This window comes from Macrosteles quadrilineatus, unplaced genomic scaffold (genome assembly GCF_028750875.1).
Source record: "Macrosteles quadrilineatus isolate MER2022 unplaced genomic scaffold, UCM_ALF_1.0 Scaffold_6__1_contigs__length_79288215, whole genome shotgun sequence".
NCBI classification, from domain to species: Eukaryota; Metazoa; Arthropoda; class Insecta; order Hemiptera; family Cicadellidae; genus Macrosteles; species Macrosteles quadrilineatus.
In genome coordinates this window covers 25398176-25415725 of record NW_026542599.1, presented here as the reverse complement: position 1 = coordinate 25415725, position 17550 = coordinate 25398176, and the positions used below count along the sequence as shown (strand labels likewise).

The following is a 17550-nucleotide window of genomic DNA, read 5'->3' as shown; positions in this document are numbered from 1 at the left end:
AAAAAAAATAAATACCGAAGGTACAGATAAACCTTAAGTGGGAAAAACAGCGAATAATTAAAAAGTTGCATACATGTGCAGATGGAAGAAGATCTTCCTTTTCTGAACTAAATCAAAAAAGGTAAAAAAACGATCGTAGCTTCTCTTGCAGACCAACCTTACCAATTCTCCAGAACTATCTTCTCGATGGGTTTAGACTATGCTTCACACCTTTAACACTATTTATCTGCCTGTCTACATTTCAATTTCCAATAACAACAGATTTAACAGTGATTTTTATTATTGGATTTTTTACTTTTCAATCACCTTTAACTAAAACATTTGGGATGGATCAGATAAATTTTCACACAAGCAGTAGGCGCTATTCAATCGTTTTCTCACTAAGTGGAGGTTGAAATGGGGTAACATACTTCTTGTAGTAAAATAATGATGTCTTACTTTATTAGCTAGGGTTTCTCTGGTGCATCAGATAAAAAAAATTGTTTTAGAATATGAATCTCATAGTCTTCATTGTCCTTCGATGGCTTTTCATTGATCACCCAGTTTTCATATCGGTGAAGCTGGACTTTGTTTGAGCACCTTGGAAGCTTCGTGAAGATGAGGTTTTGTTTTGTTTAGTCTTATATATTTTGAAGACATATTTTCGTGAATTTAATGTGCTGATGTTTTTGACGACTTGAACTATCTCTGATGGCTGAAGAAGCCATCCGACACATATACAATGTCCACCGTGAATTACTAGAAGTGTTCTGCTAACTACTGCAGTGCTCTAGGTTTCTACGAAGCACCAGCTACAATCCCAACTGATAGCATATTCCAGACCAGTAGTCATCATTTGCACTACCAGTTGCAGCTCCATTGCCTTCCTAAGTCTTCTATCAACCGCATTCCTCTCCTTGTTCAAGTTCACTGACTTCGGCATCTTTTTCGCCTCCGTCCTTATCCAACGTTCCGCTCCATTCTTGCTTGTATGTGAAGTTTACGAGCTATTTTTAGCCACCGTGTACTTGTTGTTATTTTAATCTTGGAGGTCTGTTGTAGATAATATTTTTACGATAAGACAATGAAGCTTTTCACATCCTTTTACAGTAAAATCTTAATTCAATCAATTATACTCCTGCATTACAGTTATAGATTATTGGGTTATTGAGCCCCTTTATGAAGCAACTCACAAAAAAGTTCATTTTTGGCGGGGGTGAGTTTATATTTAAGGGAGGAGAGAGGATGTTTTCAATTACGATTAGTAACGTGATGTTATTTTAAGACTGTAGGTGGGGAAGTGCCTAAAACATCACAAGAAAGGTACTCGTCATGTTTTAGCACTTTCCCACCTGAGGACGGGGTCAGACTCTAGATCCCGAAACGTCGCAAACACCCCTTTTAAACAAATTGTGATGGAAATTTCCGCAAACGTTCCTTATATAACACCTCGTAGGAATGACAGCAAACAAACTGATAAACAACTTCTGCTTGGAAACTATGTACACTTTTTTGATACAATTTTGACCCAGTTAGGGGTTGATAGGCCCGGCGCCACCCCCTGTTGGTTTTTGTGTCACCCACGGCTAAGAGCAAACTGTAGATCGGCCAGATAGGCGGAGCTTCGGTGCTGAACAATGACCACTATGAAGAACGATCCTCTTCTAGGAATAACTCCGGCTTGAAAACGACTTCGGACAAAGAAACTCAATCATGTCTAATGAATAGCTTGTGAAGCACGGCCTCTCTCCCATGAGAATTGTGTGAAAATGTTTCAGATCAAGTGGTTTTTTTTGTACACTGATTTCAACAAGTTTTGTGTGTTAGATCCCTAAGGTCCAATCTAGAATGAAAAAGGTGGTGCAGAAATGGAAGCTACATTGTAGAATTAGTTATATTATACTTTGACCCATATTTATGTATTCCGATTAAAACTGCAATCATTAGTGTTTTGTCTACAGCCACACATTCTGTTTCGGCGCATCAGACCTTGCACAAAGGGTAGGTTTAGTGCTGCAATAAACGCACTGGCCGGAGTCAAGGTTAATTTTTATGGATTGTTAAAACGTCAAATCGGGTTTGGTGTTGAGACTACGGAGGTGCTTGTAGCAAAGCACGTTCGTGAATTGTAATTGTTTTATTGTGAAGTCTGTTATTATCGACTGTAGAACTGAACATTCGTGTAGAACTGACTGTGATTATTCATGTAGAACTGACTGCGATTATTCATGTAGAACTGAACATTCATGTAGAACTGACTGTGATTATTCATGTAGAACTGAACATTCATGTAGAACTGACTGTGATTATTCAAGTAGAACTGAACATTCATGTAGAACTATGATTATTCATGTATAACTTATAATTGCGCAGTTATTCTTGGGGATTTCAACTATTAATCAGTGAAAATATGCCAATTTTGGCATTTGTTAATATGTGTAGTGTTGTTTCATGTAAGGATTGTGTATGACGGTTTATTCATATTATTTGCCTCATGGTTGGAGAATAGATAAACAATTAATAATACGTGTTACATTTTATTTTCGTCCATCCCTATATTTTCTTAGGACCATAGCCTTAGTATTCGTAATTTTTTTGTAGATTGAAAATCGATACAAAATAAATTGCTTGTCGGCACACATTATATTGTTTTCCGATTACTTTAGTTTCTAGGCTTAGGTTGCCTCTTGAAATCTTCTGTCTTCACTGTTGAAAATTGTTTCATTGTCAGCGAATACGGAGGATGTTACAATGAGGCAATTTAAGCCTTGAAACTAGCGTTTTGTTAAAGCAAAGATGAGTGTTGAATTGATATGACAGCTTTCTTACTGACTAAAACCAGCCGATTCTTTAGAAAAGTACGTTTGTAAAACTCTCAATGACTAAGTACAGCTGGGTCCAGTTGGGAATTATTAAAAGTCTTCTGACTTTTTTCAGCATTGAATTGGTGACATTACTGACATTCTGATTACAGTACTGGTCTGTTCACAAAATTTAGGCGTTTTAAGGGGGAGGTTTCCAGGACCACCCTAACAATTATTTAGCCTAATGTGTATATCAGCTGATCAGCTGTTGTTTACTTATGGTGCAGTGGAGGGGATGAAATCGCTTCACCTCAAACCGCCAACATTTTGTGGACGGAGTATAGGAGAGCACTGCATTTACTGAGCACCCCAACTACAGTATTCGTTTGCTGACGGAATAATTTAATGTGTAGCGTTGAGACTTTTCATAGTGTTAATATTTACGAAAGATAGAATTCTACCTACGCTTGTGTACATAAATAATGCAATATTAAGGCGCCGCACTTGGACTCATAGCAAGTGACTTGCGTATAAGGCGCACCAAACCCGCTAGTGCGTATTACCGCATTACGCATGAGGAATTACAACGCGGCCAGTTGACTAGTCTAGAATGCGCTAGTGCGTCGGATGCACCTAGACAATAGACATGCATTGGCTGCCCCACCTACTGCGCACGTTTAGAGAATGTGGGATTTGTAGGAAATTCTATTGCTTGACATCATTTTCGAAGCGGGTCAGAAAGGATGAGCAGGGGGTTTCGGCAATTGTACACCTCAATGAATGCTTAATTTTTTTGGTCAGTTAGGAGACTGATTCACGCAAGTCTAAAGTCTGTACTTTTTTGCATGACAACCGTCAACCTCCTTTAACTGGCTAAAATATCTACTAATTTGGGGTTTTTGAGACCATTTGAATACAGTTAAGAATATTGTAAAGTTTGTGCAAAAAGTTTACATGCTCGAAGCTATACATTATGCAATTTATATTTTAAAAGAAATTTTTAAAAGGGTGTTGTTATATGAGTTCTTTTCCAAATCTGTTTTCTTTGTCTCTAATGAAGTATACCTTTTGTAAATGTCGTGTTATCTCCTTGTTTAGCTTCAAAACTATTTTGACACTTCGTGGACTCTTTGTGTATCTTGTAGAATGATTCATGAGTGCGAACGTGAACTAGCGAACCCCAGGTTGGTTGTAGGGAAGGGGAAGAGATGTTATTAGTTTCAATTTCATGGAATAATCAATTATCACGACGTGCAGTGTGGGGCTTGATTGCTAAAGAACGTTGGATGAAAGTAAAGTTTGTATCTCTGTGTTATGTTGTGGTTCTACTAACCTGCACACCACCACCCAACTCACTCGACATAATTTTTAAGAAGTTTTATGACCAGTTTAGGCATGTGTAGATGCATAATTGCAGTGGAAAGAGGACATCTTTGTTGCACTAGGCTCCTATAAGGTAAATCGTCTTTTTGGCGTGGGTTTCTCATGAGAGGAACTGTCCTTTTTTACCTAGATTTCTCATACTTAAATTCTCTGTTTTGCCTAAATTTCTTACGATTGTGTAATCGTTTCTTACAATACCTAGGCAACATTTTGAAATGCGAGCCATGAAGCCACACATGAATTGCGTTTGGAAAAATGCAAATAATTAGGAAAGCGACACTTCAAAAGTTCATTCACTTGCTTGTAATAGTTAAATGATTTTGTTAATCTCACGGACCACAAAGATAATGATACCATTCTTGTCCAGGTATCAGTGATAATATTTTACATTCAATATACATAAACTAGTGTACCTGTTGCTCGAAATCGAGCAATTGTCAAGTACCGGTATTATACAGAAGTTATTTTAAAACTACAGTAATAAAAGTCATAATTTTCGATGAGTTTAAAAGACCCGACAAAATGCTTGTGTAACTAATTGTAATACTCACACTATTTAATAGCGCTTTGAAATAATAAACGCTTCTTGTAAAAATAGTTTAGCATTTTTTGGACCCAGCCTTATTTTTTAGTGTTTTCTACAAATGTTTCCCGACTTAAAGCTGTTACCAGTAAACATTTTTTGCATGTATTTATTTGATCTGACTTGAGGTAGGTTTACTTTACCAGTGTGACAACATGCTGTGTATATTCTTCAATGTTTTTTTTTTACTTACAAAATAAGTTGCTTAGCATAACTGGCAAAAATGTGGCAAAAATGATTCATCTCCCCAAGATTGTGTACCTGGATTCCCGACTGTGAGACCAGGCCTCTCCTCTACTCTTCTCATATGCATAAGATTTCGTATGAATTGTCTCCTCCTCCTGAATATTTCTCCTTTAAACTCATGAATTGTCTGTTCTTCCAACAAAATTGATTGACTGTTTAGATTTGTCTATAACCTCCTAAATATTACAAACATCAATATTTACTCCCAAAAAGCTGGTGAGTTTCATTTTATATACAGCTGTTTTTGTTTTTAAATTTGTTTTCAATGTAATTCTTATGGGGGAAAATGCGAACTTTGAGAGCGTCTCGTGCCCTTAAGGGTAAGAGTTTTAAAATTCTAAAACCTTTATGCAAAACTACGAATTGAGACGAATTATTTGACACCTCAAACGATAAAATCGGTCCAGAAATAAAGGAGGAGTTTCAAGTTTGAAGAAGTCAGCAAGTTTGCAGCAAACTGTTAAATTAGCAAACTTATTGACTGTTTACAATTAACATATGCTCTTCTTCTTACTTTTGATTTCTGACAACAGCTGGAGTTTCATAACAATTTTTGTTTCCAATGTTAATCTTATGGAGAAATACGAAACTTTAAAGGGCTCCATGGCCTCACTCTCTCATTATTTCTTTAAACAGAAAGTTTCCTGCACAACTTCACGTTACGCTCTTTCCAATGACACCAAAAACATGACAATCGGTTCAGTAGTTTCGGAGGAGTAATTGTCACAAAACATCTGCTTGCGTATTAAATAAGTAATAGATATTAGTATTTTGCCTAGCAGATCGCACTACCAAAAGGTACAACAGCTGGGTTCTGTGTTTGCATGCAGTCTGTGGCGTCGTTGTTTTGTTGTTGTCCCGTGTTGGCCGTGTAATTACCCGCGTTATTCCTCAGGGTTCCCGCCAAAGACGCCGCCTCCGACGTTTAATTGCCCCCACGTATGATTTATCGGCCTCAGGTCACGACTGATTCTTCTTCTTTTCCCCTCTTCCCCTTCGTCTTATATTCCCCTACCCCAAACTTGTCATCGCCATGACACTAATCAGTGTCCGGTACATTGCTTCGAAAACATGTGAATGACCAGTCATCGCCCCTAAAGGTACTACTCTGAACCTGAACAAATATGGGGCTTTTTTCCCAAAAGTCCAAGGAAGATTGTTTTGATAATTCGAGTTTATGCAAAACTCACAAAGGATGCCTCTTTTAGATTTGTTTTTTTCAACTGTTCTGAAATAAATGTTTTTCGCCTGAAAGAAACCTTCGAAAAGGACATGTAAATTTCGTAGGGTCAACCGGAATTATTCTGGCAATAATTACTGTGCCTACAATCGATTGAGGAACACGTTCTGGTTATGAAGACTTCGTCGGAGCTTCTAATAAAATAAGCCTGTTAAAATCGCTGCGGTTTGCGCCACGGGTTCGTTGTTCTTGGACAGAAAGAGTAGGCCAGGCCTAATGAGCTTATGACAAATACACAAGGTTGTTTAAGGAGAAATTGCCGTATTGCTGTTTTTTTAAGTAGTGTTCACGAGTATGGTTCCAGATTTCCAATATTTTCTGCATTCAAAAATTTTCTGTGACATTGTCTGCTTTGTACCGAGGCTTTATAGCGTTCTCATTCAGACATGTAGACGTAGACTAATTAATTTTAAACAGTTACAACCTATAATAGCCGTAATTTTATATACATAACAAGCATCCGCCCCTCTTTGACACAACTTTCCTTGTTCACATTCTGTGAGCGCAACTCTAGGACACGGCGAGACTATGACAAGCAGGTTAGCAGCGTCTGCTACAGTGCGAGTGCCTACATCCGGTGTCCTAGGCTGTTGTAGGCACCTGGGCGACGTATGACGGATGTTCTCGCATCTCCCGCACATCGTAATGCTGATGACTCACGTGTTTCATATTCCTCCAACACGGGCTGTACGCGGACACAATATCTTACCCATCTGCCACTAATCAACGGATGCCACAGTCTGCGGTCCATCCTCTGGAAATGTTCTCCCAAATCTGTCGTGGATGAATAGTGTTGAAAATGTCCTCAGTTTTGCTGTAGGGTGTTAGTTCTACAGCTTAAACGGTTGGGGAACGAGCTGGTTTAGAGATAGAGTGTGGGGATTGGATCCTCGAGGTACCGGGTTCGAATTTCACCAATCACCAATGGAATGTGTTGGGGCCCTCTAGGCCTAGCTTGACGTAATGTGTAAAAAGGTTTCGGAATAGAGTTTAGCGTGTTCTTCAAGGTTCATTATAAGGTGTGATTCTGATTAGGGTTTATTGTTTTCAACAAGATTAGCACATTTTTGGTGTAGCTGAATATACACAGGGCGAATCTTGTAACCAATCTCAAACCCAGGAGTAACGCCCGTGGAAAAGATTCAGCGAGATAAGATGAGTGTGGCCCCGGCCTCAGGTGTCCACTATTGATTTCAGACAAAAAGTTGGTCCTACAATGGTGAAATTGAATTTCACTCACTAAACAAACCTCAAGGAATTACGTAGAAATATTTTAAATGTTGTTCAAATGCAAGATGTACCAAAACCAGAGGTTCACTGGTTCGAATCTCACAAATCTTTAATACCTATATGTTAAATTATGATTTTAAATCTCTTGTAAATACAAACATGCTGGTGGCATCAGAATTTGATTATTTTTTATTCGTTTTAAAATGGCAGCTCTTTATTTGAAAAAATGTTGTCCTACATTTTGAATAGGTACATTTTATTTTTCTTAAAATGCAGATCTCTTCATAAAACATTTAAAATATTTTTACATTATTCCCTGAGGTTGTTTTAGTGTGCAAATATTTCATTTCATGACTGTAGGAAACTGTTGTCTCAGTCTAAATATCTTTTTCATGGATGTTCTTAATGTATAGGTACAATTCTTCTTTATTTTTATAATTTATAGGTCATGTTAAACACACTCAAATTGCGTAGAAGTCTCAGCGTGATTGATTTGTCTCTAATAAAACTCGAACACCTTTTAAGTTTGATTAGCTTAAAATCAGTTTTGTTTGCAGCCATCGCTGTGGACTGACCAATGAAGATTTGAACCGCAGATGGAGTAACCCTAGTCCAGTGTTGCACCCTGTCATATACCACACCAAGGTAAGCTTAATATGAGGGATGCATGCTAAAGTTTCAATAATATCTTTCTGTCATTTCGCATAATACTAGAAAAACTTAGTTTTGCTATATTCTATCGGGCAGGGCTATTGATAAATTGATGAAATAACTAAGCTGAACTCTGTTGATGAAGATGTAGGCCTTAGGCATGTGCCAAAGGTGCGAGCCCCGCACCTCTGGGTGCCCCACGCTTATGACATAAACACACAAAAAAATACCTATTAAAAGTATTTGCAAATTTTGTATCTGAATAATCTCCAATAATCCCTGCTTCTTCTAATTTTCTGTTATTGTATCAAGTAAAAAATTGAAAACACTGAATGAGCATGATCAAGATTATTGCATTACTCATGGGAGTCCATGCAAATTTTAAAAATCATTACCATCATCATCATTATCATCATTGCCATTGTTGCTGCAATTGTGAAAGATGATAATGGATGCTGCATTGATCTCAAAAATCTATAGCAACAATAATAAATGGCGATTTGGGGGGGGGGGGGGGAGAACTTTGAAGTAGTAAGGGGGCCCAGTTCTGAATGTTTGCAGAGGACCCCGCACTACCTAAGAGGTAAAATAATTATAACAAATGTAATAAAAGACCCGCTAAAGTTGTTAATTGTTTTTATTACATTTCAATTATAGAAAATGTTTCTGGCAACTACTCTTGAAAACATTTGGGCCTAATTGATAGAAGACGTTTGTTGTTTTTATTTAGGACAAAGATTATATGTATGGTGTTGCAAACAAAATTTGTTCATTATCCTCCTTTAGCTTTGATAATATGCGTAGTTACTTTTTGACAAAGACATATACTCAAACCTGGTAGCTAGTAAATCTAAAAAGTATTGTTGAAATCCACTATACTACAACACCAAATCTGGAACTGTTTTCAGGGCCTGATAGATTACAGTGTAAAAGTCCTGAAGAAAGTTCCGTATGTGTTCTGTGACATCCACGGCCACTCGAGGCGTAAGAATGTGTTCCTCTACGGCTGCAGCAACCAGGAGTCTTGGTTGTATCAGGATAGGGCCAAGCTTGATCAGCCCCTAGACTATCTGGTGAGTTTTGATATCCATTGTGAAGCTATTCACTTTCTCAAACAATGTCTGCAATCTGCATCACTGAATAATACTTATGCTTTTACATAAACTTGAGTTCTACCAGGCAATTTAGTCTGTGGGACTACCAGCAATTGGCCCAAAACTGTCAAGGAAATGAATTTGATAGCCAAGAATCTGAAATTACATAAGTTGTGGTTGTTATTAGTAGAAGAGTGTTTTTTGTAGTATAGAACATTTGACTATTTATGGCCTAGAACTAGAACTATAACCCACTATACAGAACATACATACAGAAGAACATACATACAGAACATACAGGTAACATACCAAATATGTCCTCAGCAGATCCATGAAGATGATGAATCTATGGAGGAATATGTTTAGCCAATGGATTTACATACATTAACTTCAAAGATAAAGAAGAGTATTTTTATAAAGGTTTCCTTCATGACCCTCTGGAGCTGTGTTTTACAGGTTCTGCCAAACATAATGCAGAACTACTGTGCTGGATTCTCCCTTCCTCTGTGCAAGTTTGGTTTTGAGAGGCACAAGGAGGCGACTGCTCGGGTCTCGGTGTGGCGCGAGTTTGGAGTCAAACGCAGCTACACCATGGAATGCAGCTTCTGCGGATGGGACATCGGCATTTACAAGGTTCGTAAACATTCAAAACTCTTAACTATCCGTAACATTACCATAACTGTAGGATAGAGTTTGCAGTATTCACACTGTTCTACAAATTCAATCAACTTGGAGTGCTTTCCGTTGGGCGATAGCCGATGATGAACAAGCAACCAGTGTATGGATTTTGTATGACATGAAGGCATGCTTCACTGTGATGTGCTGTAAAAATATAACTACTAAATCTCAAAAGCAATCAATTAACTTTCTAAATTCATGTAATTCTTTGTAATTCTTTTCATACAATAATTTTTATGATATTCTTTTTTGAATATTACCATTGACTATTGGATCAAGGCCCCACTATTAAAATAGGCCAGTATGCAGGATCCTTGACGTCATACTTGTGGATAGATTCACTGTCATATCCTATATGTTTTAGGTAAATAAGCTTGCTGTTTGTCAGATTTTTTAATGGCAAGATTTTTGTACAATTATCCACCACTTTGACGTGGTGTTGTGCTGCAGCATGGCCTGTTTTTTTAGTGGGGCCTTGATTGAATACTGTAGTAGACATTACATCTATATGGACCAGCAGCTAACATAGTTGTGTGAGGCAGTCGAGGAATGTGCTAGTACTGTATCTAAAGTTATATTTTATATATCTTTATTATTTTTTGTTACTCCCATAGTTGATGGGCCACAACAGTTGCTATAGCTCACAATCGGTCGTTCCATCACATTGGCTTGGTAAAAAAGTTGGTGTATTTGACATAAGTCAGTAGCTTACATCAACACAATCTGCCGGTGGCTCATATCAACTAGGACGATTTTGATTAAACACTGGAATGGAATTTCTTGTTGTGTAAATAGTCAAAGGTTATACCTAACTATTCTGAAATTGTCTGTTTTGTAGACATGATTTTTACAGCTGTGTTTTTGACTGACTGCTGTCTATTTAGACATTGTTGATTTAAACCTAGTAAGTAACTAGTAATAGTGAAATATTGATTTTACTATAAAAATCACAGCCTCTTTTCGTTGGATAAGGTTCATTTTGTTTAGTGGGCGAGCACTGTAACGAAAGTTTTGTTGTATCTGACAAAAACCAAATTTGATTCTGAAAAATGTAAATGAATTTCACAGGGTAACCACCTGAATACCTCTCATCTGAAGGAGGTTGGCAGCAGTTTGTGTGGAGCTATAGCAAGTCTGAGAGAAGAAACCAGCTGGAGACAACAGTCTGCTCAGAACTCGAGTGTAGACACTACGTGAGTAAAGAGAAAATACAAATATCATTTACCAAAATTCATCAATAAAACCACCGTGAGCGTTGTAGTACATGATTGCTAGAGGGGCAGTGTTGGACTTTGCCCTAGACACCCCCCCCCCCTAGACTAGTGCTAGACACTAATTAAGTGCATCATTGAATGTTTTCGCTGTACCTTACTACTCTGTGGAAAAAAATGTGGCAAACCATGAAAGAAGTTGGTAAACATTTTGTCGATTGGGATGTTATGTCGTAAGCGTAGTGTGAGAGAGGTTGAAATCATCTCCCACTCATCCCTCTAGGGATCATCTCCACTCATGTTGAATAGGTACATTTAATAAGGTCTAACAGCAGTTTTGAGGTATTATTCATTGTGACCTTTGGTTGGAATATATTATTGACAAAATAAAATATTTACCTTATCCAACCACAGTCAGGTAATTTTGTATGCAACCACATCGTCAATATATTAATAAATTGTGGTATGCCAATAGATTCTTAAAAGAATTGTCAAAATCGCAATCATAAAATACCTAAAAGATCACTAATATCCATGATTATCCAGTTATGCCAAACATTTAATTTCGGAATCGCACATCTATTGATAAGCTAGAACATGGAAATAGTTGAAGTATTACCAAAAGGGTTTAAGCTTGATGATAAAGAAGAATTTACCATTTACAAATCTAAAATATTCTACCCATGTAAATGATCAGACTTCTTTTTAGTCAAATTTTATATTTGATATATTGAAAAGTTACAAATCAAAGAAGTATAAAATAAGAAGAGCAAACAAACTGAAATACAGGTGGCACTGGAGAGAAGAAGAAACATCATGATTCAGTCAGTTTTATTTAGTCAGTGATAGACTGTGCGGGCCAGCCTGTACAGCTTTAATCAGTTTTATAAATTTGTATTCCATTTAAACTATTTACAAACATGATAAGTTTCAATTATTGTTACGGAAACAGCTTTTTTTCAGATGATCTATTGCTATGCCACAATGTATTAATACATTGACGATGTGGTTGCATTCAAAACCTGATGAAATTCTAAGGAAGAAACTAGTTGTCATACCAACAACTGTGGAACTGTGGATAAGGAATCGTTTTATTTTATCAATTTTGAGGTGTCTGCACAAAATAGCAAAATCGATGGTTGTGGAGGAATTGTTCTAATGTTAATTTCGCTCGCCACTCTAACAATTCAATCCATAAAAAATAGTAAATTTTAGCCCGTAAAATTATAAAATATTAATAAGCAAGATTATGTTGCAACATTAAACATGTTACAGGTTGTCCTTAGGTACGGAGGCCAGTCAGATTTCTCTCCCTGAAGCTGGTGAAAACTCCGACTCTAGTTCTGAGAGCAACGATGAGGACGAAGTCTCCTAATCCAACTTAGGACATTTTCCACGCTGTCAATTGTTTTAAGCTTTTTTTGCATTTGTAGAGCTATGTGTTTTCAATGTCAAGTTAGAAAAATCTGTGTTTTTAATCTCAAAAACTGTGTTCATATTTCAGCCTTTGATTTTGGAATGATAAAAATTAATGTGTGAATAAATTTAATTTTGTTCTAGCTTAAACTTTTTATGGTTGGCTTGGTTTTGAAAATTGTGGTTACTTTACGCTTCATATGATTAAAATTAGACTGAATCTAAAATAATCTAGATGTTTCGTCGCTTTACTGTATCGTGATAGAAATGTTTTAACCATGGATTGTTTGTATTGTACCATATACTGGTATTTTGTCTGTATGTGGTATTAATTAAGTGTAGCACACAATTGTACATTTTTGGTCAAATCTCTAAATTGTGACTGTAACTACTCAATGTCATCGTTCGCTACTCAATTTTATTCCGTTCCGAGTTGGATACTCGAACAAAGGAATCACTAGTGGAGGGTTTGCTGTGGTTCCTACGTCTAGTTGAAATGTTGATCTCTTAGCTGATTGGCTTTTGCCTAATTAAGCTGTTCGCCTTTTTTTATATTTTCAAATAAGTATTTTATCAGAGAAAACACTAAACACTTAAAGTGAATTGGTCCAACTCTCCAAATTTTCTTGTCAATATTCTGAAAATTCGACTTGTTATTCTAACAGCAAAGTCTGAGACCCTAACCTTTAAGTTAGCACTAGCAAAGTAACATTCAATTAACATTTTCTATTGAGAGAAATAAAGAAAAAGTACTTTTTCTCTAAAAAAAAATTGCTATGCTCCTTTATATGAAGGAAAGAGTAGGATTAACTTACATTACAAGAAGTTACGTTTCACAGCTTGGTTTTAGCTTAACTGTATTGGGCTCAATCTTAGCTTAGGAATACCTTTAAATTACTATGATTACCATAAATGCATTGAAATTACTCAGTATTTTGTTGTTGGCTTGAAGTTGGTCTCACTGTAAAATAGCAGAGTCGTTTAAAACTTAATGTTGATTCTTGAAGGTATTTTTACGTGTGTTTCAAATCGACGGTTAATAATATCCAGTAATCATTTATTGGGCCGGATTGTTGGAGACATGTAGAGTACCGAATATTACATCCCCATCGATGTCCATCAAACTAATAAGTTTTATACAATCCCAAGGAAGAGCCTGAATGGCAAGCATTGTGCGAAAATTCCTTCGTGCTAAGTAAACAAATTTATACAAGCACTTTCTTATAAGGTGTTTTTAGCTGCAAGAGTTTTTGTTTGTCATGTCCTTTGTGATATTTAACATGGATTTTTGTATGTATAAATAATTTATTAATTTGCTGCATTCTTTAGGAGTGATGCTTTTTAATTTATGTTTCTGCAAAGGTTCCGAGAATTTTTACATTGATCACTTTAACTGTACAGGGTAGAAAATACACTTACTGTCATCAGTATTAATATAACCACCACATCTCAAGACAAAATGTTTTACCTGTCAAAGATTTAACCCTCAGAATGTTATGTGTCGAAATTTCGACACATAACATACCTTGTGTAGTGTTTTGTGTCGAAATTTCGACTCACAAACACTGTTTACGGCAAAGGCAGTATAATTAACATTGTTTTTAAGCTTCTCAGATCTTGCAAATGCACAAAAAATAGGCAGACATTAAGGCCAAAACTAGGGACACTCGGAGGGTTAATTTTTGTGCATAAAGTGGTTAAATAACTTCACGGTAACTACCTTGAAACAAATAGCTAATTTAAAAATTATAAAAAACAGGAATTGTCACAAATGTTTGAGATTACCATATCAAAATTAAGTGATATGGACAAAAGAATAGAAGTTCTTTTTACAAATCAAAATATATCAATAATAACATAACTGCCATTTAGTTATAGGCTTTCTATATTTTGATATTTTTAACGATTTATTGTATTTATCTTTGTAGCCTATTTGTTCATAAACCCGGTAACAATTTTATAATAATTAAGTAACATGTCTTTTACAATTTAAAAGTATATTTAAAATTTAATATAACTTGTTTACTTAGGATAATCGCTTCTTGATAACAATGTTATGCCGAATTTGTTATACTAACAAGGCTTTTAGTTATTTTTAATGAACTAAAATATACATATTGTAAAATAAAATTAGATTATTTTCATTTACTTAGAAACAAGGTTGTGACTATCCGCTTGTTATTTGCTCATAGAATATAGACTTATCAGTATTGAATTGAAATAAATTCCTTTTTCCACAAGTTTGACTTTTTATCCTAAAAACCTATTTTGTGTTTATTTAATACCGTAGTTAATTCATGGAGAAAAAAGGAAATTCTGTATACTGTGTTTATGAAACCCTGTGTTTCATAAAAAATAGTACTTTTGTTTATTTAAAGAACCTCTAAATTAATTTTGATCACTCCAAGATTCCAAAATATTTTTTGTTGGCTTAAAATTATAAAATACTATTAGCACCACACCAACAATGTATTTCTTATAAACATGTTTTTTTTTTTTTAATTCAATAAGTGTCAAATTAGAAGGAGCCATTCTCAATTCATTTATTATGAGTCTTATGAGTTATGACCATCCTTACTTCTAACAATACAAAACGTAGATTTTTTCCAAAAAAGATTCCAATATGTCAGTGTATGCTGTGATGATAAATCTCAATGTTGATTATGAAGTTTATTACCAAAGAATATTACTTGGTTGAAGCCATGTAACATAACATATTAGCTCATCACTTGTCACCAGATACAGCGGTGATAAGATGTTACTAATCTGATTTGTAAAAGTCGTTAGTTATTGTTAAACAAGTTGGGTCATTGATGCTTTTAAGAAATTGTTTCTTAAAACAATAAGTTTTCAACTAGACGGGTCGTCGGTAGCAATAGATGAAGCAAACGATAAAAAATATTGTTATCTGTCGAATAATATTTTGCAGATGTTTTAGAAGAAAACAGAAAAAGAAAAGCTAATGGTAAGTCACTATGTTCACTAATATATATTTTCATTTTTAAGAACTTTTTAATAGTGTAACTGATAATAGATACAATAGATCTAAATATATCTAGAATGTGTTTAACACAATAGAGTGCTGATGATGGGAATTCCAAAGTCCAAGATACCATTCGACATGCCAAAAGCATGTAATATAGTTTCAAAAATTGTATTTCGTTAAAAGAATACAATGTATGATATACAACAGCAAAATATCCAAAAATAACCTAGATCAATCATCATTGTAGATGTTAGCCTCTGGATTGCCACATAATATTAAAATTGGTTTAAATATCTGTTATTACGCAATACATGGAGCCATATTCAGTTGATACAAGGACTTTTTTTATGAAGATTGTATCATTTAAAACACGGTACACATAAGAAGTATTTTGTTATGTTCTGTACTCAACTCTGCCGGGTTAGCATCATTCGTTTACTCAGTTACTAAATGTACCATGCGCATCGTGTGTGTCTATTTTTTTATTGATTACTTTTGTGTGTTTTAAATTTGACAATCTTCATGTGAAGATAATTCAAATGCTCTTTGCCACCTGATGATTGCTCTACATAGGACTGAAACTAGTTGCTTCTACAATGGATCCCATTTCCTAATAGCAGGTATTCAAACCTTTTCTTAATATCAATCGTCAATTGATTTTAATCCTGTATTAATATTACTTTACTTATTTGAAGCTGTACATTTACATTGTAAATCTTATTACAGTGACAAGACAGACAGATAATGCTGGAGTATGTGAAATGGCCTGTTTTGGGATATTTAGCAATATATCTGGGGCTTGTCATAATTAGAAATCCCCACTTGAAATACTCCTCCAAGGATCTCTCATCTGCAAAAAGGTCTTGCGACATCGACAGGAAAGTCGACATATCCGACAGCCGCCTCAGCAACTTTGACAGTGACAGCAGCGAGCGCAACTTGGACACCAGCGAGATGTTAACTGTGGACCGAGTGTTTCCTTTGACTAAAACGTTAAATCGAGCGATGGACAAAATATTTAGAAAACTCTCCTTGCTTGTGACCTTGGAAGATAAAAAAACACTCTCTCTAACAGACGAATACCTGAATTTAACTTATTTCGAAGACAGCAACAATGAAACCGAAAACAAGGTGTTTGGAAGAAACCCATTTGTGTCACGGTTAGACTCCTTGAAGAGAGTCGGGAACGCTTTTATATCCGAGGATACAGACACAAAGATAGTTATCGTACAGAAACTTCAGTTTCAAGTGTTGAAGGAAAGCTATGACTTTTACAGTGAGGATTCATCGTATCTAGGAGGATGTTCGTTCATTTTCACCAACAATGCTTTTCAACTAGTGATAGAGTTGTCGACGAGCTACGACAACAGTGATTGTAGCGTTAAACGGGTCAACTTCAATTGTATATCTGATAAGTCTATGTCATTAACAGTGGAAGGGTTGAGTGGGACTGAAGGATTGTATCAGAAACTAAAAACTTTACTTTATGGACATTTCATCACCAAAGTAGTTCCGGTGATTGAGAATGCATTGTTACCAAGCCTAATGACACTTATTGACCAAGCTGATGTGTGTTCTTACTTTGATGCGAGAAATAAAGATTCTGTTGACAGATAACAAAATGTATGTGTAAAATGTCAAAAATATTATTTTATTTTAGTAATATATTAACTACCTTTGCTCAACCTTTAAGATCCTAAGGTAAACTTTTGAGCCCTGTGTATTTTTCTTTGATTTATAAGAGGTCCACAAAGGAAACCACCTGAACCTTTAATTTAGGTAGACCTCTCTCACCAATTCTACCACAGATGGGTGAACTCATCATGAATTGAACACTAAACCTGACAGAGAAAGGGTTTGAATCCTAATCTACAGTGCTGTTTCCTGGAAGACACAACACCGTTGATGATACCAAATGATCTCTCATACTAACAATGACCAACCTAAATCAATCTTCATTTGACGACCATATTACAGCACATGTCAGTTGATAGAATCAAGCAGTTTAGTTTAAGTTAAATTCTAAGGTGCCTTTACTCAAAGCCAGTT

The 17550-nt window shown here is 35.8% G+C and overlaps 2 protein-coding genes across 3 annotated transcripts in view; both read left to right on the top strand.

The window, feature by feature from the left end:
• The window catches only part of LOC128996294 (cytosolic carboxypeptidase 1-like), a 161227-nt gene extending 147955 nt beyond the window's left edge, over positions 1–13272 (top strand). For both annotated transcript variants that reach the window (XM_054421520.1, XM_054421519.1), the window contains exons 21-25: positions 8023–8110; positions 9025–9189; positions 9667–9843; positions 10957–11081; positions 12375–13272. In XM_054421520.1, coding sequence (XP_054277495.1) covers positions 8023–8110; positions 9025–9189; positions 9667–9843; positions 10957–11081; positions 12375–12474 — 655 coding nt within the window. In that variant the 3' untranslated portion in view covers positions 12475–13272. The remainder of the gene's footprint in view (positions 1–8022; positions 8111–9024; positions 9190–9666; positions 9844–10956; positions 11082–12374) is intronic.
• Positions 13273–15361: 2089 nt separating this feature from the next.
• Positions 15362–17118, top strand: LOC128997266 (uncharacterized). The gene is made up of 2 exons (XM_054422883.1): positions 15362–15480; positions 16228–17118. The coding sequence occupies exon 2, from the start codon at positions 16246–16248 to the stop codon at positions 17116–17118; it is 873 nt and encodes a 290-aa protein (XP_054278858.1). The 5' UTR covers positions 15362–15480; positions 16228–16245.
• Positions 17119–17550: the final 432 nt, after the last annotated feature.